This window comes from Bombina bombina, chromosome 6, assembly GCF_027579735.1.
Source record: "Bombina bombina isolate aBomBom1 chromosome 6, aBomBom1.pri, whole genome shotgun sequence".
Lineage (NCBI taxonomy): Eukaryota > Metazoa > Chordata > Amphibia > Anura > Bombinatoridae > Bombina > Bombina bombina.
Window position 1 is genome coordinate 912,296,947 of NC_069504.1, and position 26,746 is coordinate 912,323,692.

Consider the following 26,746-nt stretch of genomic DNA (forward strand, 5'->3'; position numbering starts at 1 on the left):
AATAATACTATCTTCATTTTTATTTAGCTGCACTTCTTCAGTTTTAACCACGACTTGCCTTGTGGGTTAAAGCCATTACTCTTTTATGTAACATACACTTTGCCATAAATTAGATATGTTGCCCCTCTTCTCTTTGTACCTGCCTTTTTTTTTTACTCATTAACCGATTTTCCTTACTCTCAGAAGGGTCTTTCTTTTCCTGTTTTTTTGGTGCTCTATAGTTTCTTTATTTCTGACTAACCTACAGTCCTATCTAGGATGCATAGTATGCCACAAATAATTATAGGCAAATTGGCTACATTACATTACAAGTTGAGTGGTACTTTGCGCTCCCGTTCTAGCGTTAACTCCGCTAGACGGGTATTTTTTGCGAGCATTGGGTAGCACGCATATTACAAGTTGAAAGTAAAAAGTTTTCACACGCATGCTAATCCTAGGCGCAAAAAGCCGAAGTTAGAATATCTCGACCACGTTAACGTATAGACTTCAATGGAGTGCAAAAAATGGAAAATAAAAATAACACCCTTACTCACGTGCAAACCCGATTTTCTAAAGTGCGCTAACCTGACATGAAATATTAATATTTCACATTCCAATGTTCTACACATAGCAGAATATGTTCTATTTTATATATATATATATATATACAGGGAGTGCAGAATTATTAGGCAAATGAGTATTTTGACCACATCATCCTCTTTATGCATGTTGTCTTACTCCAAGCTGTATAGGCTCGAAAGCCTACTACCAATTAAGCATATTAGGTGATGTGCATCTCTGTAATGAGAAGGGGTGTGGTCTAATGACATCAACACCCTATATCAGGTGTGCATAATTATTAGGCAACTTCCTTTCCTTTGGCAAAATGGGTCAAAAGAAGGACTTGACAGGCTCAAAAAAGTCAAAAATAGTGAGACATCTTGCAGAGGGATGCAGCACTCTTAAAATTGCAAAGCTTCTGAAGCGTGATCATCGAACAATCAAGCGTTTCATTCAAAATAGTCAACAGGGTCGCAAGAAGCGTGTGGAAAAACCAAGGCGCAAAATAACTGCCCATGAACTGAGAAAAGTCAAGCGTGCAGCTGCCAAGATGCCACTTGCCACCAGTTTGGCCATATTTCAGAGCTGCAACATCACTGGAGTGCCCAAAAGCACAAGGTGTGCAATACTCAGAGACATGGCCAAGGTAAGAAAGGCTGAAAGACGACCACCATTGAACAAGACACACAAGCTGAAACGTCAAGACTGGGCCAAGAAATATCTCAAGACTGATTTTTCTAAGGTTTTATGGACTGATGAAATGAGAGTGAGTCTTGATGGGCCCGTGGCTGGATTGGTAAAGGGCAGAGAGCTCCAGTCCGACTCAGACGCCAGCAAGGTGGAGGTGGAGTACTGGTTTGGGCTGGTATCATCAAAGATGAGCTTGTGGGGCCTTTTCGGGTTGAGGATGGAGTCAAGCTCAACTCCCAGTCCTACTGCCAGTTTCTGGAAGACACCTTCTTCAAGCAGTAGTACAGGAAGAAGTCTGCATCCTTCAAGAAAAACATGATTTTCATGCAGGACAATGCTCCATCACACGCGTCCAAGTACTCCACAGCGTGGCTGGCAAGAAAGGGTATAAAAGAAGAAAATCTAATGACATGGCCTCCTTGTTCACCTGATCTGAACCCCATTGAGAATCTGTGGTCCATCATCAAATGTGAGATTTACAAGGAGGGAGAACAGTACACCTCTCTGAACAGTGTCTGGGAGGCTGTGGTTGCTGCTGCACGCAATGTTGATGGTGAACAGATCAAAACACTGACAGAATCCATGGATGGCAGGCTTTTGAGTGTCCTTGCAAAGAAAGGTGGCTATATTGGTCACTGATTTGTTTTTGTTTTGTTTTTGAATGTCAGAAATGTATATTTGTGAATGTTGAGATGTTATATTGGTTTCACTGGTAAAAATAAATAATTGAAATGGGTATATATTTGTTTTTTGTTAAGTTGCCTAATAATTATGCACAGTAATAGTCACCTGCACACACAGATATCCCCCTAAAATAGCTAAAACTAAAAACAAACTAAAAACTACTTCCAAAAATATTCAGCTTTGATATTAATGAGTTTTTTGGGTTCATGGAGAACATGGTTGTTGTTCAATAATAAAATGAATCCTCAAAAATACAACTTGCCTAATAATTCTGCACTCCCTGTATATATATATATATATATATATATATATATATATATATATATATATATATATATATATATATATATATATATATATATATATATATATATATATACAGTGAGGCCCCGGTTTACGCACGACTCGGTATACGAAATTTCGGTTTACGAAATCAAAATTTGAAGAAAATTTGACTCGGTTTACGAATTTTTTTTGCAATACAAAACAAAATGCCGGTTTGCCCCCCTCGGTTTACGAATATTTTTCGCAATACGAAACCAGTGGCCCCTGTGCCCCCTGCATACTCAAGTATGATTGAATTACTGAAGTTTGGGTACCAGTGTGGAGGTGTTGGAGAGGTTTTGGAGCCATTTTGCAGCAAGTTGTTGAGCCTTTTGGAGCCATTTGCAGCAAGTTGTTAAGCCTTTTGGAGCCATTTGCAGCAAGTTGTGGAGCCTTTTGGAGACATTGGAGCCATTTGCAGCAAGTTGTTAAGCCTTTTGGAGCATTTTTTGGACAATTTATTTGAATTTTTTCGGACCTCCGGAACGCATTAATTGATTTTCAATGCATTCCTATGGGAAACCGTGTTTCGGTTTACGAATTTTTCGCAATACGAAACGACTCGGAGAACGAATTAAATTCGTAAACCGAGGACTCACTGTATATATATATATATATATATATATATGTAACATAATTTATGTAAGAACTTACCTGATAAATTAATTTATTTCATATTGGCAAGAGTCCATGAGCTAGTGACGTATGGGATGTACAATCCTACCAGGAGGGGCAAAGTTTCCCAAACCTCAAAATGCCTATAAATACACCCCTCACCACACCCACAATTCAGTTTATCGAATAGCCAAGTAATGGGGTGATAAAGAAAGGAGTAAAAAGCATCAACAAAGGAATTTGGAAATAATTGTGCTTTATACAAAAAAATCATAACCAACATAAAAAGGGTGGGCCTCATGGACTCTTGCTAATATGAAAGAAATTAATTTATCAGGTAAGTTCTTACATAAATTAGGTTTTCTTTCATGTAATTGGCAAGAGTCCATGAGCTAGTGACGTATGGGATAAAAATAAAAACAGCCATTTTTCGCTGAAAAATTAATCCACAACCCAAAATATAAGTTTATTCTCATGAATGAAAAGAAAAAACTTAAAACATAAGCAGAAGAATCAAACTGAAACAGCTGCCTGAAAAACTTTTCTACCAAAAACTGCTTCCGAAGAAGCGAATACATCAAAATGGTAGAATTTAGTAAATGTATGCAAAGAAGACCAGGTTGCGGCTCTGCAACTCTCATCAACCAAAGCTTTATTCTTAAAAGCCCATGAAGTCGAGACTGATCTAATAGAATGAGCTGTAATTTTCTGAGGCGGGGCTTGACCCGACCCCAAATAAGCTGAATGAAACAAAAGCTGTAACCACGAAGCCAATGTAACGGCAGAGGCCTTCTGACCTTTCCTAGAACCAGAAAAGATAACAAATAGACTAGAAGTCTTCCTGAAATCTTTAGTAGCTTCAACATAATATTTCAAACTGTTACCATATCCAAAGAATATAAGGATTTCTCCAAAGAATTCTTAGGATTAGGACACAAGAAAAAGACAACAATTTCTCTATTAACGTTGTTAGAATTCACAACCTTCGGTAAGAATTTAAATTAAGTCCGCAAAACCACCTAATCCTGATGAAAAATCAGAAAAGGAGATATAATTCAGCAACTCAGCATATAATTCAGAAACTCTTCTAGCAGAAAAGATGGCCAAAAGGAACAACACTTTCCAAGAAAGTAGTTTAATGTCCAAAGAAAGCATAGGCTCAAACGGAGGCGCCTGAAATGCCCTCAAAACCAAATTAAGACTCCAAGGAGGAGAAAAAGAATTAGAGGTGGGAAAATATAAGCAGGTTGCCAACACCCAGGAAGTGTCAACGCATCCACTGCTTTCGCCTGATGAACCCTGGACAGGTACCTGGGAAGTTTCTTGTTTAGATGAGAAAACACATCTGGATAGAGAGACCACTCCCCCGGATGTAAAGTCTGATGGCTGAGATAATCCGCTTCCCAATTGTCTACACCTGGGATATGTACCACAGAAATTAGACAAGAGCTGGATTCCACCAAGGAAAGTATTCAAGATACTTCTTTCATAGCTAGGAGACTGAGTCCCACCCTGATGATTGACATACGCCACAGCTGTGATATTATCTGTCTGAAAACAAATGAATGGCTCTCTCTTCAACAGAGGCCAAGACTGAAGGGCTCTGAAAATAGCACAGAGTACCAAAATATTGATTGGTAATCTTGCCTCTTGAGATTTCCAAACCCCTTGTGCTGTCAGAGATCCCCAAACAGCTCCCTAACCTGAAAAGACTCGCATTTGTTGTGATCACAGTCCAGTTTGGACGAACCAAAGAGGCCCCTAGAACTATACGATGGTGATCTAACCACCAAGTCAGAAATAATCGAACGTTGAGATTTAAGGATATTAATTGTGATAGCTTGCATAATCCCAGCACCATTGATTCAGCATACAAAGCTGGAGAGGTCTCACATGAAAACGAGCAAAGGGAAGTATGTTCAATGCTGCAGTCATGAAACCTAAAACTTCCATGCACATAGCTACTGAAGGAAAAAATAGAGACTGAAGGTTCCGACAAAATGAAATCAATTTAAATTGTCTCTTGTCTGTTAAGACAGAATAATGGATATTGAATCTACCTGGAAACCTAAAAAGGTGACCCTTGTCTGAGGAATCAAGGAACTTTTTAGTAAACTGATCGTCCAATCATGTCTATGAAGAAACAACAGTAGTTAATTCGTGTTAGATTCTGCAGAACTTAAAGACTGAGCAAGTACCAAGATATCGTCCAAAAAAGGAAACACCGCAACACCTCACTCTCTGATAACAGAGAGTAGGACACCTAGAACCTAGAAAAGATTCCTAGAGCTGTCGCTAGGCCAAAAAGGAAGAGCAACAAATTGGTAATGCTTGACTAAAAGAGAGAATCTCAGAAACTGATAGCAATCTGGATGAATCAGAATATGAAGATATGCATCCTGTAAGTCTATTTTGGGCACATAATGCCCTTGCTGAACAAAAGGCAGAATAGACCTTATAATCACCATTTTGAAAATTGGTACTCTTACATACTGATTCAAAATGTTTAGATCCAAAACTGGTCTGAATGAATCTTCTTTCTTTGGGACAATGAATAGATTTGAATAAAACCCCAGACCCTGTTCCTGAAATGGAACTGGCATGATTACCCCAGATAACTCCAGGCCTCAAACACACTTCAGGAAAGTCTGAGCCTTTACTGGGTTTGCTGGAATACGTGAGAGAAAAATCTTCTCACAAGGGGCCTTACCCTGAATCCTATTCTGTACCCTTGAGAGAAAATATTCTGAATCCAATGATTTTGGACCGAATTGACCCAAACATCTTAGAAAAATCTTAATCTGTCCCCTACCGGCTGAGCTGGAAAAGAGTCGCACCTTCATGCGGACTTGGGGGCTGGCTTTGATCTCTCAAATGGCTTGGATTTATTCCAATTTGAAGAAGGCTTCAAATTGGAAATAGATTCCTTGGGGAAGAATAAGATTTCTGTTCCTCATTTAAGAACGAAAACGGTTAGAAGCTTTAGATTTACACTTAGATCTTAATCTTGAAGCAAAAAACTCCCTTCCCCCCAGTGACAGTTGAAATTATTGAATCCAACTGTGAACCAAATAATAATTTATTACCTTGGAAGAAAAGAAATAGCAATCTCGACTTAAAAGTCATATCATCATTTCCAAGATTTAAGCCACAAATCTCTTCTAGCTAAAATAGCTAAAGACCTAAATTTAACGTCAATTTTGATAATATCAAAAAATGGCATCACAAATGAAATTATTAGCATGTTGAATCAAGTTAACAATGCTAGACAAATCATGAACCGATACTAAGGTTGAAACAGCTGCAACAATAGCCAAAGACATTGCAGGCCTAAGAAAAAGACCTGAAAATAAATAAATACTTTACTTAGATAAGATACAAGTTTCCTATCTAAAGGATCTTAAAATAAATACTATTTTTCATAGGAATAGTAGTACGTTTAGCAAGAGTAGAGAGAACCCCAACTTTGGGGATTTTTAAACTCCAATCTAACTGCTGGCAAAGGATACAATTTTTAAAACCTTAAAGAAGGAATACAAGAAATACCATGCCTATTTCATTCCTTAGAAATCATATCAGAAATAGGATCAGGAACTGGAAAAACCTCTGGAACAACCACAGGAGGTTTATAAACAGAATTTAAATGTTTACTAGTTTTAAAATCAAGAGGACTAGCTCCTCAATATCCAATAATCAACACTTCTTCAACAAAGAACGAATGTACTCCATTTTAAATAAATAAGTAGATTTGCCAGGGTCAATATCTGAGGAAGGATCTTCTAAATCAGATAGATACAGTGAGTAAAAGAAGTGAGTAAAAACATCAAAAATACATTTAAAGGGGGGGCGGAGTCTGGCCACGCTAGGAGATGGCCGCACTGTAGATTGACTCCTCATACCCATGCAGGCAAAATAAGTGTAACCTGGCACTTTCCCTTACCCACCCTTCCCATTTTCCAAGGGGACCCCTTGAAGGTTCATAGGAGACATCACTGAAGAAATTTGGCCCGGCATATACAAACAGCTGTGCCGTTACCTCATTACACTACCGACACCCCTGAGGCCCTGCACGACTCTCCTGCCCGCTCTGTCTGGAGGTAGCCCCAACCGAAGATAGATCTGCTGGCCGGATCCTCGGTTTTACATACTGACTCACCTCTCAGTATCCTGACACAAGCGGAGCCGGCGGACCTCAACAACACACGGCGGACCTCTCTCCGTCCTTAGGCCTCCCGGGTGGTGCAGAGGAGCTGCTCGCGTGACACGGTGCTGGGCATCTGCGGCCCAGCTGATCAGAGCCCAGCGGCAGACAGATAGAGGAGGTGAGCGGTGCCTGCAACCGGTCTCCTGCAGGCGATCCGATCCGGGAGTGACAGTGGGGTAGAGTGGTCCTCTGGGGCTAACAGCACCTGAATACCGAAGGAGCTCAGGCGTCAGTCAGGATAATAGGCCTCCCTGCATTAAATCCATCTCAGGCCCCAGCCTCCTTATCACAAAGCTGGAAAATGCTACGGGGCACTGAGAGGTGTTGGCATCTAGGGAGACCACGTAAAATTTTATCGGTGAGGCAGAGAAGGGGGAAGTGTCCCATCTGAACAAATATTACAGGGGGATAACATAATAATAAAGAAATATATAAATAAATAAATATAATTAAAAAAACACAAAACAACGCATCAATAAACAAGAATTCCACAGCAAAATATTTTGCAATTGAGCTTCAATTTCCTCAGAGCTCCCTGATTGTTTGGGGAAAATAAAGATAAATAAGGTAAAAAAAAAAAAAAGAAAAAAAAACAAGAAGAGAGGGACAAAAAAAAAAGAAAACTACTATAATAATAAACATAATAAATAATAAAGGCAAAGAACACACCTCAAAAAAAAAAGGGAAAAAAAAGGGAGGGGCAACACAGACTGTGCTACCAAAGAGCAGTCTGTGTCCACTTAAAGACTTTAATCACTCAAAGGGGAAAGATAACATCTCCTCACTCACTTTCTTTATACTCAGTTGCCCCCCTCTCCCATAGCGGGTATCCCTAATGTAATGCCTGGCAAGAAACAAAACAAGGCTGGGAAACCTAGTGACCCCAACCCTCTTAGCCACTTCCTCAGACCGGTCGAGCCAAAGACTGACATCACTAAAGATACCCTGGTCGGGAAGCAATCAAGCATGTCAGCTCAAGCAACACAAGCCGACACTCCTCAACCTCCCTTCATCACCAAGGAGGACATACAACATCTGTCATCCAAGGATGATATAAAGGGCGTCCTGCAGGAAATGAGGAACCTGTTCGGAGATCTACGAAAAGACTTAAGTGCTCTAGACCACAGAGTCCTAAAAATAGAGGAACAACACACGACCCTAGCTACCAAAACGCAAAACAATACTATGGAATTGCAGAATCATTCGGACCACCTACAGTTCCTAAATGACAAAATGGAAGACTTGGATAATCGCTGTAGGTGAAACAACCTTAGATTCAGAGGGATCTCAGAGTCGGTCCACCCTCCAGCTATAGAGGGCTATCTGCAAGCTCTCTTCAGCGTTATTAAAGAAACCCCGTCTGCCCAAGAAATCCCCATTGAAAGAGCCCACAGGGCCCTCAGATCCAAGCCTCCACCTAAAGCTCCACCAAGAGATATTATAGTGAAGTTCCTCAGCTTTAAAGATAAAGAAGAAATCTTAAAATGCGCCAGATCGAAACAACCTATATTTCATGCTGGGGAGGAAGTACAAATTTTCACGGACCTCTCTCCTGCAACGTTACAGAAAAGAAGAGAATTAGTCCACATAACCTCTCACCTCCGTAGTATCAAAATACAGTACCGATGGGGCTTCCCGGTCTCCCTGATTATCAATCACAACAACAGATCTATCATATACAGGCCTGGAAACGATCCCCGACTCTTCTACAGAGATCTCGACTTACCGGACCCAGCAGAACAGAGCACTGACCATGCTCCAAGAAGAGAAGCAATTGACCGCCCAACATCAGCCAAGGTCTCTACCCCGGAATCCAGATAAGTACTCACTCTTAGAGTTATATGTTTAACATTCCCTAAAGTTCCTTTTAATATGTCTATCATGCTACAGATGGGGGTGGGGGACAAGACTAGGCAGCGAACTTGCCATTCCACTAGTCTTGGCGAGTTCACGGTTCGGGACTTTTGGATCTATAAGCTCTGGATATACAATAAAGGCGAGCCCCAAAGACCGAACTTATCTGTCACAACTTAGAGTGTTTAATATGATGGTGTGATGAAAATGAACTGTGACTAGTTGCTTTAAGAACAAACTCTACTTCCTGCTCGAAGGGACAAGAATCACAACAGAAGACCTTGATATGGTTATGTCTTTTCATATGTTATGTTGTTAATGTTGTTCCCCCCTTAGGAACGAAAGGTTACTCTAATCCTTCGCCACCCCCTCTTCCCCTCCATCCCCCCCTCCCTCCTCTCCCACCCTCCTCCTCTCCACTCCCCCCTCTTCCCATCTCCCCTTTCCTCCCCATGCTACCCTTCCCCCCTTTCCCCTCCATTCCCTTTTCCTTTTAAGTAAACTCTTTCCCCTTCCATAGTACCTTCCCTCCCCTGCCAGGTTTACAATTACAACACTTTCAATGCTAGTTATCGGCCTAATACGGGTATACTACCTCCAATAGGTTTAGTTCTTGTTTTTTAGTTAAACGGATACTGTTTGCAGACTAAAAATATTTAATTGTAAAGTTTTCTCTTTTTTGTTGTAATTGATTGTACAATATAATATTTTTGTTTCACTGCTCTCTTTTCTGGTTCTTCTTTAACTTCTCTTTTCCGCCTTCCCTCTAATCTTCCCTCTCTCTCTTTTTTTTTTTTTCCCTCCCCCTCTTAAAGGGTTAAGATGAGTCCCATGACAAATAAATTCCAAAGCCATACATTGCAGATAACCTCAATAAATGCTAAAGGCTTAAATAATCCAGGTAAACGGTCCATAGCCTTCAGAGAATTGAATAAGCTAAACAGCCACATCCTGATGATCCAGGAGACCCACTTTCAGAAAGGTAAAGAATCCAAGTGGTACAACAGACAATACCCCACCGCACATTTCGCCTCCGGTCCCAACAAACGGGCCGGAGTAGGTATCCTAATTCATAAATTGTCCCGATACAAATCCTGCATGTTGAAAGGGATACCGAGGGGAGATATATTGTCTTAAGAAGGTTACTGTACGGTCACCACATAACACTCCTAAACCTATACGCCCCCAACCAAGCACAATTAGGGTTTTTTTTAAAAATTGCCAATGTAGTTCTCGACCACTCCCAGGGAATTACCTTTGTCGCAGGTGACTTTAAGGTCTCTTTTGACCCCTCCCTTGACTCCTCCAAAGGGTCGTCTAGCATTCCTAACACCACTCTGAAATCAATCAAACAAACCTTTCAGAACCTCGCACTCCACGATATGTGGAGAACCTTCCACCCTGCTGAGAAGGATTACACTTTCTACTCCAACCCCCATAACAGCTATACAAGAATAGACCACATGTTCACTGACTCTCAGGGCCTTTCTATCACGAGTGGGTGCGATATTGGGCATATAACGTGGTCGGACCACGCCCCGGTCACTTGCCATATATTATGGCCCGACGTCCCAGTAGGGGCCAAGATATGGAGATTAGACGACACCCTGCTCAGGGACCCACTAGTCTTAGAAGCAATTCATAAGGACATCAGAGAATACTTCACCATAAACTCCCAATCCTCCTCGTCGCATCAAGTAGAATGGGAGGCCCACAAAACAGTCATTAGGGGGATTCTAATAAAACACAAAGCCAAGCTGAATAGACAGGTGAGGGAAAAACACACATTATTACAGAAAATTGATGCCCTGGAATCCAAACACAAAACAGATCCTTCTGACGACATAACTAAAACTGACCTCCTCAATGCAAGACTGGAACTTAAACTACATTTGACAGAAACCCACCAACGCAAAGCATTATTTCTCAAACAATATTACTTCGAAGGGGGAAACAAACCTGGCAAGGTCTTAGCAAGAAGCCTGAAAAGGAAGCAATTAAACACATATATCCATTCTCTCACTACACCCGAGGGCAGGATAGTCAAAGACAGCCATAAAATAGCAGCCACCTTCCATAAATACTATAACTCCCTATATAATTTAGATGAGGACGGAATTCACGATACCCCTGCTTTCAAAGATAAAATCACACAATACTTCAAAGATATAGGTCTCCCAACTATAGACAAGACAGCATCTGATGCTCTTGCAGCCCCAATCACGACAGACGAGCTCCACCAAGCTATCAAAGACTTACCTCCCAGTAAAAGTCCGGGCCCAGACGGATTTACCCCAAATTACTATAAAAAATGCGAGGAAGTGCTGGCTAGGCATATACTGCACCTGTTTAATAATCTTAGGGAGGACCCCATTCTCACAAAGTCACTACTAGAAGCACACATTACAGTACTTGCTAAACCAGGGAAACCAGCAACATGCCCAGGTAATTTTAGACCGATTTCATTAATAAATATGGACATGAAGTTGCTGGCAAAAATTTTAGCTAACAGACTAAACAAATACTTACCCGAGCTTATCTCTAATGATCAAGTAGGATTCGTCCCCAGTAGGGAGGCTAGGGACAACATAACCAAAGTCATACAACTAACGAACCACGCAAAAATATCAGGGATACCAATGGTCTTATTCTCCACAGACGCGGAAAAGGCCTTTGATAGGGTTGGCTGGCCTTTTCTGCAGCAGGCGATGAGGGAGATGGGTATACCAGAAGCTTTCCTAAATATGTCAATGGCCCTTTACTCTGCCCCTAATGCAAGAGTACGAGTTAACGGAACCTTATCGGAGGCCTTCCACATTAAAAATGGGACGAGGCAGGGGTGCCCTCTGTTGCCTTTGCTATTTGCTATTTCAATTTAAGTGTTAGCCCAAAAAATTAGGAAAAATATTGGTATTAAAGGGATAGTAGTTGGGGACACAGAATTTAAACAAGCACTATATGCGGACGACATCCTATTCACCTTGACAGATGCCGAGACTTCGGTGCCTGAATTACTTAGGGAACTGGCTTTATATGGTGAAGTGTCTAACTTCCACCTCAATTTGAATAAATCTGAACTCCTGAATGTTAATACCCAGTCTCACCACATACAAAAATTAAAAGATGAACACAATATTCCAGTAGCCCAACATAAGATCAAATACCTGGGGGTATACTTGACATCTTCCACGCAGGATCTCTTTAGATATAATTACGTTCTGCTAAAAAATGAAATTGCCAGAGACCTCTCCAGCTGGAGGAACAAGCCCCTGTCCTGGTTGGGAAGGATAGGGGTGGTTAAAATGAATATCCTCCCCAGGATCCTATATGTACTTCAGGCTCTTCCAATTCCCCTGCAGGAAGGATACATGAACCAGCTGCAATCAGTACTTGAACAATATATATGGGCAAACATTAGAACTAGGGTTCCACGCAAGACTATGTACTTGCCAAGGGACAGGGGCAGTCTTGGCGGCCCGTACTTGGCGGGGTATAGACGCACAATCTTTTTTCAACATGTAGTTGAGTGGTCCCACAATAACACTAACAAGGCTTGGATTAATTTAGACTGACAGATTTTTGGGCGGAACAATGTAGGAACACTAGCATGGACTACCCCATCACAAAGACCTAAAAACCTGCACAAATATGTATTGACGTCAGAAACACTAGCAGAATGGGATAGGACACTGGCCACCAGCACCCACATCTCATCTAGACACTCTTCCCTCACACCCATAATTGAAAACACAGAGCTCCCATACTGTAAGATGGGCTTCCGTATTAAACAGCCATATAGCCTAAAAACAGGCACTATGCAGTTTGTTACGGAAAACGGTATCACTAAAACACAAGAACAGTTAGCAGACACCCACGGAGAGATTTTCTCCTCGTGGCTCAGGTATAATCAATTGATGCACTTTATCTCTAGTCACCAGCAAAGAAGGAGCATGGGTAGAGGACTCTTGCCTTTTGAAAAATTATGTATTCTAACAGACGCTCCGGGTCACCTCATCTCCCTCTTGTACAAACTAACAGTTACAGATGATCCAACAGCACTACCATCGTACACCATAGCATGGAATAGAGAGTTACAGAAAGAGATAGATTATGATTCATGGTCCAAAGCCTTTACACTCACGAAAAGAGCCTCAGTGTCCGCCTCTATCCAGGAAATTCACATAAAACTGCTAAGTCGATGGTATCTGACTCCATCTAGGCTTCAGAAAATATACCCCTTCCTGAGCAACAAGTGCTGGCGAGGGTGCGGAGAGGAGGGGTCTCTCGCCCACATATGGTGGTCCTGCCCCAGATTGCAGGAATTCTGGTCGGATGTCTTCTCATTCATCTCAGACCTGCTCGATATAACCCTACCGAATACACTAGAGAGTATCCTATTTAGTTCATTACCCAAGATTAAGGACCCCGCCAAATTTGCGCTCCTCCTCATAATGTTAACAGGAGCAAAAAAACTCATCCCAAAGAGATGGAAGAAACATTGTGTCCCTTCTATATCAGAATGGAAGCAACAAGTGGACGAACTCATTACCCTAGAGAGGTATCATCTCAAAATCAAAAAACTGGACACCCACGAGATGATCGTGGCGGTCTGGAATAGAACAATTTAAACCTTTCCCCTTTTTTTTTTTTTTTTTTTTCTCTTTTCTCTCTTCTCATCATCCTCTCCCCCTCCCTCTAATATATCCTTCGATATATTATCACGTTTTTTTAGTAACTTACTAAGAGCACTTGGTTGATAGTAGAATATCATAGGCTTTATGTTAAATGCTGTACAGCGGAGAACTGTAATAGAATAATTAATGTCAAAAAATCTGCAACATTATGTAAACCTTTTGAATATGTTTGCTGTTAAGTTTGTTTTGCTTCAATAAAGCTTTTTTTTTAAAGAAGAGGAAAAAAAAAAGAAAAAAAAATGGAAGTAATATCAGTGAACTGGATAAAAAATAACTAGTTATAGAAGAGTAAATATGTCACCAAGGCATTATTTGGTTTACCTTCAATCTTAGAACACATTATTTATTGAGAAATATACTTTTTTCTCTGTATGGCATGTTTACTTTATTATTGTACATTTTATGTGCTTCACTGGGAATAAAAAAATCTTTCCCCCCCAAAAAAAAAAAAAAAATACATTTAAAAGTAGAGTTACAAATTATAGCAACACTGTCTGATAAACAATTTTATTAAAAAATATTGTAATAAAAAGTTTTAAGGGCTCAAAGATATGAAGTTTTAGGTGTTAGAAAAAAAAGGGCTGCAAAGTGCTTTAACATAGAGCTACATACACATACATGTTTAAATATGTATGTGTAGGGAGGAAGGAATGAATACCTCGAAACGTCACGCTAGTAAAATACTATTTGTTTTCAAAACCAGAGAGTGCTATTTTTCTTGGAAGTATATATATATATATATATATATATATATATATATATATATATATATATATATGCGCGTGCAGTCAAACTAAGCATTTAACTAAAAAACCTAACGGCCTGCACAAAGTGAGCGCCTAAGAGGCAGAGGTGGATAAGAACATTAAACAGTTAATTTTAATAATGCATAACAAATTTACAAGTTTAAAAAACATGGATCCATGAATGCATAACAAATAAATAACAATAAAATTATGAAAAATAAAAAGGTGATAAAATGATGTTGTCAGACAAGTAGTTACACCACGACAAAATTATAAGGTACTGTCTATGATACAGCTGTATTTGATGTAAAAAACAGTAGATTGTCCAGTAATAGATGCCAATATTAAGGTGATCCAAATGATAAATCCAGTATATATGTCCAAAAAAATTATTATTTGATGTGTCCAAGTGAATAGTATAAATGGAAGTAGTGCTCTATGTGTAGAAAAACTTTGGAAACGAAAACTCCAAAAAAGTATCCAAAATTTAGAAGATGCAAAAAAGTGAAAGATGCCGGAAAATAAAAGGGGAAATTATTTTTAAAAATACCAAAACAGCAACTGATGCAAAAATTTGTGATAAAAGTGATAAAAATGTGAATACAGTGATCAAAAAGTAAAAATAAAAATTTTATAAAAATGGAGGTGATTCTTGAGTGGTTACTTTTCCTTATAATCCCATGGTTTATAGTTGTATAACTAAAAATTACTGTGAAAAGAAATAAAAACAATACTGTAGACAATTTGTAAAATACTTGTTTAAGGTATCAGAAATTATCTCACCAATTTTATGTTGACGCGTTTTGGCCTGATAACAGACCTTTTTCAAGACTGTGATGCGTTTCTGCCTGATAACAGGCCTTTTTCAAGACTGTCAACGCGTTTCGGCCTGATAACAGGCCTTTTTCAAGACTAAGTAGATTTGTCAGTGTCAATATCTGAGGAAGGATCTTCTTAATCAGATAGATACTCATCAGAGGAGGATAATTCAGTATTTTGTCGGTCATATGAAATTTCATCAACTCTATGAGAAGTTTTAAAAGACCTTTGCATTTATTAGAAGGCAGGATGGCAGACACAGAGATGCTTTATGACCACTCTAGTGAGGATGTTTTGTCGCTCTTTTAAATCCTCCTTTCAGCGCTTTGTGAAAACATCTTTGAACCTAAGTTAAACCTTTATTTTTATTTTCTTTACTCTTTTTAACTGCAAATTACGTCCAAATGCCCCAAATGTTAGCATCTCTGTGTACATTCTCATATTTAACTAGATATAAGTGGCTTGTTTTCTATTGTATTTAGATGTATATATTTTTTCTTAGTTGCCAGTACTGTTGCCAATAGACCAATTTTAGTAAACACACCTGTCACCTGAATTAATCTCACCTGACCAATGGATATGAGTCCACACTGTTTAAAAGGAGGCTGTAACTGGAGCTAATTCATCTTGAGAAAGCCCTGTAAGAGGGAGAAACGCGTTGATGATAGTTACAGCTGCCTTACACTTCACATCTTGTCTAAAAGGACTGTATTTCTCTTTTTTGGAGTGAAGGATTCTTCAGCTACCCACGGACAAAACGAGGACTACACTGTGAAGGGCCAGGCGCTTAAATTGAAGCCGGTCTCAAGTCACACACTAATGGTCCTTTTATTATTAGATCTACAGAGGAAATCTGGTTATTTTGTGACCCTGCGTGCGATCCTGCACTAAGAGCGGAGTTCACCATCTTTATTATAGCGGCCGCTATAGTTCACCTTCAAGCTATCCTGACCAATAGGATTGCCCATACAGAGACGACGCCTCCTGATTTGTGACGTCACGGGACACGTACACGCCTCACGGAGGTGCCTCTTGATACACGGACGGTACACCTAAAGGTAAAACGGGTCTACACTAACCCGGCTCTTGTTCTCCTTTGAATCATCTGAGGACTTTAGATTTGATGCTGACTTCTCCCTCATAATACTGAGATAAGGTGTATATTGGCAACAACAGTTTTTATTGTGTGTTTTTTATACATCGGAGACGTCCGATTCTTAAATGATCTATGTTTTTTCCTTTTTTAGGACATATATCAATGTGATTGTTTGTTTTAAATTATAACAAGTAAACTGATCCTATTTATTTCTATTTTGTCTGTATAGCAATTATTTTTAAACTGTTTAGCACCTTTAGCTTTTTTAGCGCTTCTCCTCATTTTCATTCTTTAACTTATTACAAACCACAGCTGGAGATATAATCTCCACAAAATTACAACAAATGTACTTAGCTTTGGTAGAACTGATATCAGTCAGCAGGAATCCAACAGTGACTTCTGAAACAGGATCAGATTGAGACATCTTGCAAATGTAAGAGCAAAAACATCATATAAAGCAAAATTATCAATTTCCTTATATGGCAGAGAAAAAAGGCAAGAGGCACATAGGAATGGGGTTTAAAATAATGAAAACATTTGGCGCCAAGAATGATGCACAAAAGAACAGAGAAAATTTTTTGGCGCTAACAACATCCGGAAATGACACACTCACGTCAATGAAGACGCAACCTTGTGAAAGGACTCGGCGTCAACAAAGACACCGGAAATGACGAATTTGCGTCATCGATCGTAACTTCGCGCTAAAAAAAATCTTGCGCCAAAAATGACGCAATATAGTTTGGCATTGAAAAAAAGACTATACCCCAGGTAAGAAATACGTTTTCCTAAAAAATGCATTTCCCAAATATGAAACTGACAGTCTGCAAAAGGAAATATACTGAAACCTGAATCATGGCAAATACATAAATACATAAAGTGCCAAACCATAGCTGAGAGTGTCTTAAGTAATGAAAACATACTTACCAAAAGACACCCATCCACATATAGCAGATAGCCAAACCAGTACTGAAACAGTTATCAGTAGAGGTAATGGAATATGAGAGTATATCGTTGATCTGAAAAGGGAGGTAGGAGATGAATCTCTACGACTGATAAAAGAGAACTTATGAAATAGATCTCCCGTGACGAAAACCATTGCATTCAATAGGTGATACTCCCTTCACATCCCTCTGACATTCACTATACTCTGAGAGGAATCGGCTTCAAAATGCTGAGAAGCGCATATCAACGTAGAAATCTTAGCACAAACTTACTTCACCACCTCCATAGGAGGCAAAGTTTGTAAAAACTGAATTGTGGGTTGTGGTGAAGGGTGTATTTATAGGCATTTTGAGGTTTGGGAAACTTTGCCCCTCCTGGTAGGATTGTATATCCCATACGTCACTAGCTCATGGATTCTTGCCAATTACATGAAAAAATAAATAAATAAATATATATATATATATATATATATATATATAGTCGTTTTTATACATATATATATATATATATATATATATATATATATATATATATATATATATATATATATATATATATATATATATATATATATATATATATATACACACACACACACACACTAGGCGATAAGCCTGCCCAGTGGGTAGTCTATTTAAAATTACTGACAAAAAATAACGAAATTATCAAAAATAAACCTAATCTAATACCCCTATAAAAATAACTCCCCCCCCAAAAAATAAAAACACCCCCTAATCTAACAATAAAATACAAATAGCCCTTAAAATGGCATTTTGTAGGGCATTGCCCTAAGTTAAACAGCTTTTACCTTAAAAAATTACAAAGTACCCCCTAAAAATAACCCCCCCAACCACCATGCCGGTCCTGCTACGCAATCACTGGTCCAGCTCCGAGGTTGACTCTGCTCCGTGCCACCTTTGCTACGGATGAAGAAAGAAGATGTCCCTAGCTGAATGAAGTTGGAGCCGCCTGGAAGAAGACCTTTGCCGCCGGACTTCAGGAACTGTGAGTACCTATTTTGGGGTTAGATGTTTTTTTTTTTTTTTTAGATTAGCGATTTTTTTTTTTTTTTAATGGGCAGCAAAAGAGCTGATTGCTCTTTTAAGGGCAATGCCCATACAAATGCCCCTTTAGGGACAATGGATAGCTTAGGTTTTTTTATTTGACTTAGGTTTTTTTATTTTGGGGGTTTGTTTGAGGGTCTAACTGTTAGGGGGGGACTTTGCATTTTTTTAAGTAAAAGAGCTGTTTAACTTAGGGCAATGCCCTACAAAAAAACCCTTTAAAGGGCTATTTTTAGTTTAGGGTTAGATTAGGGTTTTTTTATTTTGGGGGGGCTTTTTTTAGGGGTATTAGTTTAGGTTTAAAAAAATTATTTTGGATAATTACATTTATTTTTTTCTGTAATTTTAGATTTTTTTATTTTTTGTAATTTTAGTGTTTGTTTTTTTAATGTTAGATTTTTTTAATTTTTGTAATAGTTTTTTTTTAAATTTAATCTTAAATCTTGTAAAATAATTGGGGTTGATTTATGGGGTTTTAGGTTAGGGGGCTTAGTGATTAGATTGATTTTTTTGGGTTGTGGGGGTTGGCGGTTTAGGGGTTAATATTGTAATTAGGTAGTTGGAATTGTGTAGGTTTTTGCAGTTTAGGGGTTAATAGCGTAATTATGTAGTTTGTGTTGTTGGGTTTGGCGGTTTAAGGGTTAATATTTTAATTTGCGGATTAGGGATAATTACTTTATTATTTTGCAATGTGGAGGTGGGCGGTTTAGTGGTACATTTTGCGTTAGGTTTTTTTGCAAAAAGTTAAATGCTGGTTAAATGCTTTGTGCGAGCATTTGTTTGTTTTTTGTTATACTTCGTTTTCAGCGGTTAGGTTTTGCACATACACCCTTGTAAGAGATGATTAAAGGGACACTGAACCCAAATTTTTTCTTTTGTGATTCAGATAGAGCATGCAATTTTAAGCAACTTTCTAATTTACTCATATTATCAACTTTTCTTTGTTCTGCTATCTTTATTTAAAAATAAGCTTTTTTCTTGGTTTAGACCTCTGGACAGCACTTTTTTATTGGTGGATGAATTTATCCACCAATCAGCAAGGACAACCCAGATGGGCCGGCATCTAAACTTACATTCTTGCATTTCAAATAAAGATACCAAGAGAATAAAGAAAATTTGATAGGAGTAAATTAGAAAGTTGTTTAAAATGTCATGCTCTATCTGAATCACAAAAGAAAAAATGTGGGTTCAGTGTCCCTTTAAAAGGACAGTCTAGTCCAAAATAAACTTTCATGATTCAGATAGAGAATGTCATTTTAAACAATTTTCCAATTTACTTTTAATCACCAATTTTGCTTTGTTCTCTTGGTATTCTTAGTTGAAACCTAGGAGGTTCATATGCTAATTTCTAATCCCTTGAAGGCCGCCTCTTCTCTCAGGTCATTTTGACAGTTTTTCACCACTAGAGGGTGTTAGTTCACGTTTATCATATAGATAACACTGTGCTCACGCACGTGGAGTTCCAGTGAGCAAGCACTGATTGGCTAAAATGGATGTCTGTCAAAACAACTGAAATAAGGGGGCAGTTTGCAGAGGCTTAGATACAAGGTAATCACAGAGGTAAAAAGTGTATTTATATAACTGTGTTGGTTATGCAAAACTAGGGAATGGGTAATAAAGGGATTATCTATCTTTTCAAACAAAAATTCAGGTGTAGACTGTCCCTTTAACTCTTTTCTGGAAACCAACTTTTTGAAGAACATTTTAGAAAATGATTATTAAAATCCTTTATTATTCCTATTTAACCTATAATTTACAGCATAACCATAAATACAATGACAATGCAGATCACAAGTAATATGTGGACATCAATGTGTATATCGTTTATGTGTTTGTCATGTTGTCCATTGTTATAGATAATTCCTCTTTGTACTACTGTTTAGCGTAGAATGTATCTCTAAAGTCTCTTTTGGTAAGCTCTATTAGATGTTTTAACTTCTAACAAAGTAAAAATCCATTGTGAAGGAAAGAGACAGTTTATTCCAATAAAGGTTACTACTGTAATCAGTACTACAGTACTGTTTTCAGTAACCGGGGCTCTTACATCACAACTCTTACTCAAAACAGTAGACCTAAAGGGACATGAAACCCATTTTATTTTCATGATTCAGATAGAGAATACAATTTTTAAAAAGTTTCCGATTTACAACGATTATCAAATTTACTTCATTCCCATGTTATTCTTTGTTGAAGAGATATCTAGATAGATTGCATGCGCATGCCTACAGCTATGCATAACAGGAAATAGTGCTGCCATCTAGTGCTCTTGCTAATGTATAACACTGCTACAAAACTGTTGCCATATAGTGCTGTAAACACGTGCACACTCCTGAACCTCCCTCCTTGCTTTTCGACAAAGGATAACAAGAAAACAAAGAACATTTGATAAAATAAGTACATTGGAAACTTGTTTAAAATGGTATGTTCTATCTGAATCATGAAAGAAAAAGTTTGAGTTTTGTGTCCCTTTAAGTTAAAAACTTAGCTTTTTAGCACACCTGTAGGTATACTGAATAAATGTTAGGTGATGTGTAAATAAACTTCTTATTTACATGTACCTAGGCTACACTGTTATCAACCTAATTAGCATTGCAAATGTTAATTGTTTTAGCTATATTTTTTGGTGACATATACTTAAAGGTGCATAAAAGTGATAACGTTTTGCACATTTATTTTGTCTATACAGGGAGTGCAGAATTATTAGGCAAGTTGTATTTTTGAGGATTAATTTTATTATTGAACAACAACCATGTTCTCAATGAACCCAAACAACTCATTAATATCAAAGCTGAATAGTTTTGGAAGTAGTTTTTAGTTTGTTTTTAGTTATAGCTATTTTAGGGGGATATCTGTGTGTGCAGGTGACTATTACTGTGCATAATTATTAGGCAACTTAACAAAAAACAAATATATACCCATTTCAATTATTTATTTTTACCAGTGAAACCAATATAACATCTCAACATTCACAAATATACATTTCTGACATTCAAAAACAAAACAAAAACAAATCAGTGACCAATATAGCCACCTTTCTTTGCAAGGACACTCAAAAGCCTGCCATCCATGGATTCTGTCAGTGTTTTGATCTGTTCACCATCAACATTGCGTGCAGCAGCAACCACAGCCTCCCAGACACTGTTCAGAGAGGTGTACTGTTTTCCCTCCTTGTAAATCTCACATTTGATGATGGACCACAGGTTCTCAATGGGGTTCAGATCAGGTGAACAAGGAGGCCATGTCATTAGATTTTCTTCTTTTATACCCTTTCTTGCCAGCCACGCTGTGGAGTACTTGGACACGTGTGATGGAGCATTGTCCTGCATGAAAATCATGTTTTTCTTGAAGGATGCAGACTTCTTCCTGTACCACTGCTTGAAGAAGGTGTCTTCCAGAAACTGGCAGTAGGACTGGGAGTTGAGCTTGACTCCATCCTCAACCCGAAAAGGCCCCACAAGCTCATCTTTGATGATACCAGCCCAAACCAGTACTCCACCTCCACCTTGCTGGCGTCTGAGTCGGACTGGAGCTCTCTGCCCTTTACCAATCCAGCCACGGGCCCATCCATCTGGCCCATCAAGACTCACTCTCATTTCATCAGTCCATAATACCTTAGAAAAATCAGTCTTGAGATATTTCTTGGCCCAGTCTTGACGTTTCAGCTTGTGTGTCTTGTTCAGTGGTGGTCGTCTTTCACCCTTTCTTACCTTGGTCATGTCTCTGAGTATTGCACACCTTGTGCTTTTGGGCACTCCAGTGATGTTGCAGCTCTGAAATATGGCCAAACTGGTGGCAAGTGGCATCTTGGCAACTGCACGCTTGACTTTTCTCAGTTCATGGGCAGTTATTTTGCGCCTTGGTTTTTCCACACGCTTCTTGCGACCCTGTTGACTATTTTGAATGAAACGCTTGATTGTTCAATGATCACGCTTCAGAAGCTTTGCAATTTTAAGAGTGCTGCATCCCTCTGCAAGATATCTCACTATTTTTGACTTTTCTGAGCCTGTCAAGTCCTTCTTTTGACCCATTTTGCCAAAGGAAAGGAAGTTGCCAAATAATTATGCACACCTAATATAGGGTGTTGATGTCATTAGACCACACCCCTTCTCATTACAGAGATGCACATCACCTAATATGCTTAATTGGTAGTAGGCTTTCGAGCCTATACAGCTTGGAGTAAGACAACATGCATAAAGAGGATGATGTGGTCAAAATACTCATTTGCCTAATAATTATGCACTCCCTGTATTGCTTAAAATAATATAACAATTATGTTTGGAATTTTACCTTGTTTTGCCTTTTTTTGTCAAAAGTTACCAGCAAAAGCATAGGCAAGACACTTACAGGAGGTTTTAGCAAAATTAATGAAGAAAAAAGGTAAAATGTTAATCAATGTAAATTGCATTTTGACTGATAGTTATGTGAACAATAATTATGCTGTATACTGTTAGTTTATCTGAGCAGATTCAGTCTGTTTTATATATCTGCATTTTTTTAATTAAGTGTAAGTGTCATTATATAATCTTACTCATTTAGCCAGTGCTACAGAATTTGGTGGCATTCTACAAATAAATAATGATAATAAACATAGTGATTTTCTAATGAGAGATTTCACGTATGGCTTTGCATGGTTAATAACAGTGACCAATAAAAACATATTTTTAAAAAAAAGCACCAAGGGTGTCCCAAGGCAAAAAGCTTGAGGACAAATAATCTACATAAAAAGGGAAAAAAATACAATACCTTTTCATTCTTGGGATCTTGAGACTCTGTTCCTTCTTTGAATTTAGCTAAAGCTTCTTTAAGTTCTTTTGTTGTGTATCCATCTGATTTTCTGTGTGTACTTTAGAAGGCAAAAAGCAAACGTTAAATAAAATGTAAATGCAAGAAAACATTTTATAAAGTGCACCTGAGATTACAATGTAGAATAAAGTCACTCCTGTGAATAAGCTATTTTAAAATATATGCAATGATTATAGGGGATACAGAAGAGACACCTATTTATGTATATTCAAAGGGACATGAAAGTTATGCATCAGCTTTAGTGCATTAGTTTAAATTTACATGTGACTTTAATTTTACATGCTCTATGTTCCATATTTTTATTTTAAATGTGTTTGTTTTTTTTGTTTGTTTTTTTTGCATCATAGTCTGATTTTGCAGTTTTCAATATTCACTTAGGTTACAGAGATGATGCATCCTATAAGATTTTAAATAAAAAATATTTACAATTGATATGACAATTTGTTTAAAAATAATGGCGCTGAAGCGAATGATCAGTAAAACGAAGATGAAATATTCTTAAAGTGATGGTAAATTTATATAGTTTGGTAAAGTTGATTTGAAAAATATATCTGATAAACAGTTGAGACGCTAATTTTTTTCCATAAAAAAACCGATAACATTTTATATTCTTTGATTCTTACTATTCTATTGCGGTATCTGTTCACTTCGCCTCCCTTATTGTTCCTATTTTATGCACAGTGCCGTTGTAGAGAGCTCCCATGCGAACGCATGCGCTAAAGAACTTTTTTTTTCTTTTCTAACAAACATGCCAGAATGCCAGGAATGTGAAAAACAAAATACTGACCGGTTGGGGCTGCTGAAGCGCACATTACAATTGGAGTAGTTTGCTTTAGTTTACATAAATACAAGGTATTATTGACATTTTTGATTAATTAAACACCTACTTATTTTTATTGTTGCATCGATTGATGATAGTCAGATTATTTGAATTTACCATCACTTTAAAGGGACAGTCAAGCCCAAAAAAAGCTGTCATGATTCAAATAGGACATGCAATTTTAAACAACTTTCCAATTTACTTTTATCACCAATTTTGCTTTGTTCTCTTGGTATACTTAGTTGAAAGCTAAACCTAGGAGGTTCATATGCTAATTTCTTAGACTTGAAGGCCGCTTCTAATCTGAATGCATTTTGACAGTTTTTCACCACTAGAAGGTGCACGTGAAGTTACCTAGGAGTCAGCACTGATTGGCTACAATGTATGTCTGCTAAAAGAACTGAAATAAGGGGGCAGTTTGCAGAGGCTTAAATACAAGGTAATTACAGAGATAAAACGTGTAATTATTATAACTGTGTTGGTTATGCAAAACTGGGGAATGGGTAATAAAGGGATTTATCTATCTTTTTAAACAACAACATTCTGGTGTTGACTGTCACTTTAACTAACAAAAAAGTCAAGTGAGACTGCTTATATCCATTAGCAAATGGGGATCTGAGAAATGATACATACTTTATTTTTATTATTTCAAAAAGGCTCACACAAATACTACAAAACAAAGGCAATTCAGATAGAAATTAAAACACACACTCACATGCCAGTAATATAAAGTGTAACTCAATCCAAAACTCCAGGTTTTAAAAAAATATTGTAGAAAGAAATATGGCATGCAGTCTTTTTAAGTGTGTCGCCCTACAAAACAAATTGGGCCATGCCCATTTAAAGGGACACTGAACCCAAATGTTTTCTTCTGTGATTCAGATAGAGAATGCAATTTAAAGCAACTTTCTAATTTACTCCTATTATCAATTTTTATTCGTTCTCTTGCTATCTTTATTTGAAAAGGAAGACATCTAAGTTTTTTTTTGGTTCAGTACTATGGACAGCAATTTTTTATTGGTGGATGAATTTATCCACCAATCAGCAAGGACAACCCAGGTTGTTCACCAAAAATGGGCCGCCATCTAAATTTACATTCTTGCATTTCAAATAAAGATACCAAGAGATTGAAGAAAATTTGATAATAGGAGTAAATTAGAAAGTTGCTTAAAATGTCATGCTCTATCTGAATCACGAAACAAAAATTTTGGTTTCAGTGTCCCTTTAACATGCACTAGTTTTCATGTTGTACCCTAACCCTTCTGTAGGGGAAGTGCTGTGGACTGTGAGTTTGGACATTGTCTTTGAGCGGTTTAATGCTAGTTTGTTTGCCTGTTTTTTGAAACAGAAAATTGAAATGAAGGACGTTCCTGGTACTAGGAGGAGATCTGGAGTGTCCCTGTCAGGGAGTACAGGATCTGGATAGAGAACAGGTCTGAACCCTGATCGCATACTAGCATTACACTGTTGTTTATATTGTGTTTTTCATGTACCTCATCTTCGGAGGTTTTTTTATTGTGAGTGTGATTCTTTGTTTATATTAGAGCCATTTGGTACAGCAGATGAGTGTTAAGTCCAGGGTGAGAGCTCTTAATAGAGCACTATACATGATGGATATTTAAACATATACCAGAGATTGTATAGACATATCTTTTTTAATATTATTTATAATATTATGACTTTGTGCTTTTTGTATTGTTTTTCTTGTATGCACTAAATAACTTGGAAATTAATTATATATCAGATAAGGCGATCACACCCTCTGGATTAAAAGCAAAACATTAAACTGAGTTGTTGTGCTTTAAATCCAGAGAGTGCAATATCCTTATCTGTCTGAATATTTGAATGTTGCACCCCGGTCACTTGCTTTGAAGTTTGCGAGAGTGTACTTCTCTTGGACTTAAACATTTCTATATATCTATCTATATTTATCAATCTATTTATTTATTATATATTTATTTATTTATTTTATATATATATATATATATATATATATATATATAGACACACACACACACACACACATACATATAGGGCTTGAAAATTCCAGTGGATCACTGGAACGACTTAGAAATTTGACTGTTTCCTATCATCTCCTAACTTGCAACATGACTTCCCTACCTACAACTCCACCTCCCTCTACCTCTCACACCAAACTTCACAGAAGCACTAGATTTGCATCAGCTCGCTAGCTCTCTCAAACCTCTCCTCTCATCCATCACCTCCTTTTCCTGCCCTGACCAATCTATCTGCCAGTATAATTCCACCCTTACATCGGTCATTGACATTCTGGCCCCTCCAACCTTAGCTCAGAAACCACACTCTCATCCTCAGCCCTAGCATACTCCTCTGACACGATACCTACGCAGATGCTCCCGTACTGCTAAATGACATTGGAGGAAATCTCGGAGTTCAGATGACTTTCTTCACTATAAGTTCATCCTGAACTTCTACTATTCTGCCCTTAATCTTTATAAGCAACAATATTTTTCTAATCTCATCTCTACTCTTTCCTCTAACCCTAAACGTCTGTTCTCCACGTTCAACACGCTTCTCCGCCCACCCCCACCTCCTAACACAACCTCTCTATCAGCTCAAGATTTTGCAAGCCACTTGAAAAACAAAATTGACTCCATCAGAAGGGAAATCAGCTCTAAACATACTTCCCATCTCACACCCCCTCAAAAGCTCACGATCACCCAAAACCCAAATATCCAAAAATGCAGCTCTTTTGCCCCTGTTAATGAGGATGAAGTTTCTGCCCTTATACTGTCCTCCCACCTCACTACCTGTCCCCTCGACCCCATCCCCTCACAGCTACTCCCCTCCCTCTCTTCTACCCTCACCCCCA

At 38.1% G+C, this 26,746-nt stretch overlaps 1 protein-coding gene across 3 annotated transcripts in view; it reads right to left on the bottom strand.

Annotated features, from left to right (window-relative positions):
* Window positions 1-26,746, bottom strand: part of SIL1 (SIL1 nucleotide exchange factor) — a 330,998-nt gene that overhangs the window by 154,596 nt on the left and 149,656 nt on the right. For all 3 annotated transcript variants that reach the window (XM_053718549.1, XM_053718550.1, XM_053718548.1), the window contains one exon: window positions 23,016-23,115. In XM_053718549.1, the coding sequence (XP_053574524.1) occupies window positions 23,016-23,115 (100 nt within the window). The remainder of the gene's footprint in view (window positions 1-23,015; window positions 23,116-26,746) is intronic.